The following is a 1,888-nucleotide window of genomic DNA, read 5'->3' as shown; positions in this document are numbered from 1 at the left end:
TATCTCTCTCATCTATAGGAAATTTGAATGGAGCTTTGGTTTTTCCTTTCCTGATAAGGCTTTTGGACACCTAAGGCTCCCTAAGGCACAGCCTAAGGGATTTCTCTAACCTCTCAGCGCAAGACTCCCAACTGCATGCCCTGACATGAAGACCTCTGTGCGCTGAAGTTTGCCAGGCTATAAAATGACTCAATGTTTGAGCTGTTGTTAAGCTCCTTCTGTGGTCCACTCAAAAGGATAGATCTTGCTGATAGGCAAGTTCTTACTGTTCTTACAGCTGATTTCCTGCTGTTTCTTAACTTGGTTGTATCTTTAAGATGGTTGGCCTGATTTGCTTTCTCCATTAAGCTCCCACTGGGGTTCATAATGTGAAAGATAAGGTGTTTGGGACATCCATGCTGTTTAAGGGTATACTTAATCTATCCATTTGGAAAGACAGATGAGAATACTGTACAACTTGTTACACATCTACAGCAGTTAAATCTATTTCCTTATCATCTTGTTTTCCAGGTCAACAATGCAGTTCCTAGCCTGGTTCAATTTGCTGCTTCTCCTTCCTTGTTTCAGTATCACCAAGACCTGCTTCCCCGGCTGCCACTGCGAAGTGGAAAGCTTTGGTCTCTTTGACAGCTTTAGCCTGACCAAGGTGGACTGCAGTGGAATAGGCTCACACATTGTTCCCGTCCCAATCCCTCTGGATACCTCCTACTTGGATCTATCATCGAACAAACTGGAAACAATCAATGAATCGAAGCTCACTGGCCCTGGATACACCACCTTGGTGAGCCTTGACCTGAGCTACAATAAGATTGCCAAGATTTCCTCCACAACCTTCTCCAGGCTTCGATACCTGGAGTCCTTGGACCTGAGTCATAACTCTTTGGAAGTCCTTCCGGAGGACTGTTTCTCCAGTTCTCCTTTGGGCGACATAGATTTGAGCAATAACAAGCTCTCGGATATAGCGATGGACATTTTCGCTTCAAAAGGTCAAGGAAAACCCTTGAATGTGGATCTATCCAATAATATGCTCAGCACAATTACGAGACACCGTGAAAAGAGCATCCCAAATATCCAGAACTTGAATCTGTCTGGGAACAGGCTAACGTCTGTGCCAAACCTTCAAGGCATCCCTCTCCGATACTTAAATCTTGATGGGAACCCCATAGTCAGAGTTGAGAAAGGAGACTTCATGGGGCTGAAAGATCTGATTCATTTATCCCTCAGTGGCCTGCGTGGCTTGGAAGAGTTCTCTCCTTATAGCTTCAAGGAACTACCAGCCCTCCAAGTACTGGATTTATCCAACAATCCCAACCTGAAGTCACTGACTGCTGAAGTGATCTTTGGCCTGAACTCCCTACAAGAGCTCAACCTCTCTGGCACAGGCGTGTCGTCCTTGCCAAAGACGGTGCTGAAATACCTGCCTTCCATCAAAAGCATCACCTTGGGGAAGAACATACAGTGTCTTAAGACCATCAAAGAAGGACAGTACCACCGACAAATCGGGCTGACCAAAAAAGAGGTCCTCAGTTGCCACGATAGCCACGGATCCGTAGCAGCAGCACCTTATGTTTCGTGATGAAAGCTGGGGAGAAGGTGGGGAAGGGAGGGTGGGGGGCCATGGGATTTGTACAGGATCGGACTGAGATGGTTTGCAGCGTGCCTTTTGTAAGACTGCCAATAATTTATATATTTGTATAAGCCAATACTTGATGGTTTGTGGATTTTATAAACTCTCAAACCCTGGCTCACGTCATCTGCAAGGCCCCAGGTTTTACTCTTGAGGTCCTGCACACAGCCCCTTGGCTCAAGAGTGGTGATGCTGGGTAATGGTGACTGAGATGCTCTGCAGGTCACAGGGCAGAACAGTCGGTCTGGATCACCCTTTTGT

General features: G+C 46.4%; 1 protein-coding gene across 1 annotated transcript; it reads left to right on the top strand.

The window, feature by feature from the left end:
* Positions 1 to 517: 517 nt before the first annotated feature.
* TSKU (tsukushi, small leucine rich proteoglycan) lies at positions 518 to 1,576 on the top strand (the record flags this gene model as incomplete). The annotated part of the gene is made up of 1 exon (XM_080613187.1): positions 518 to 1,576. One exon carries the CDS (start codon positions 518 to 520, stop codon positions 1,574 to 1,576), a length of 1,059 nt encoding a protein of 352 aa, XP_080469313.1.
* Between the last annotated feature and the right edge of the window lie 312 nt (positions 1,577 to 1,888).

This window comes from Psittacula echo (assembly GCF_963264785.1).
Source record: "Psittacula echo genome assembly, chromosome: 3".
Taxonomy (NCBI): domain Eukaryota; kingdom Metazoa; phylum Chordata; class Aves; order Psittaciformes; family Psittacidae; genus Psittacula; species Psittacula echo.
Note: the sequence above shows the minus strand (reverse complement) of the source record. Positions and strands in the feature narration are given on the sequence as shown.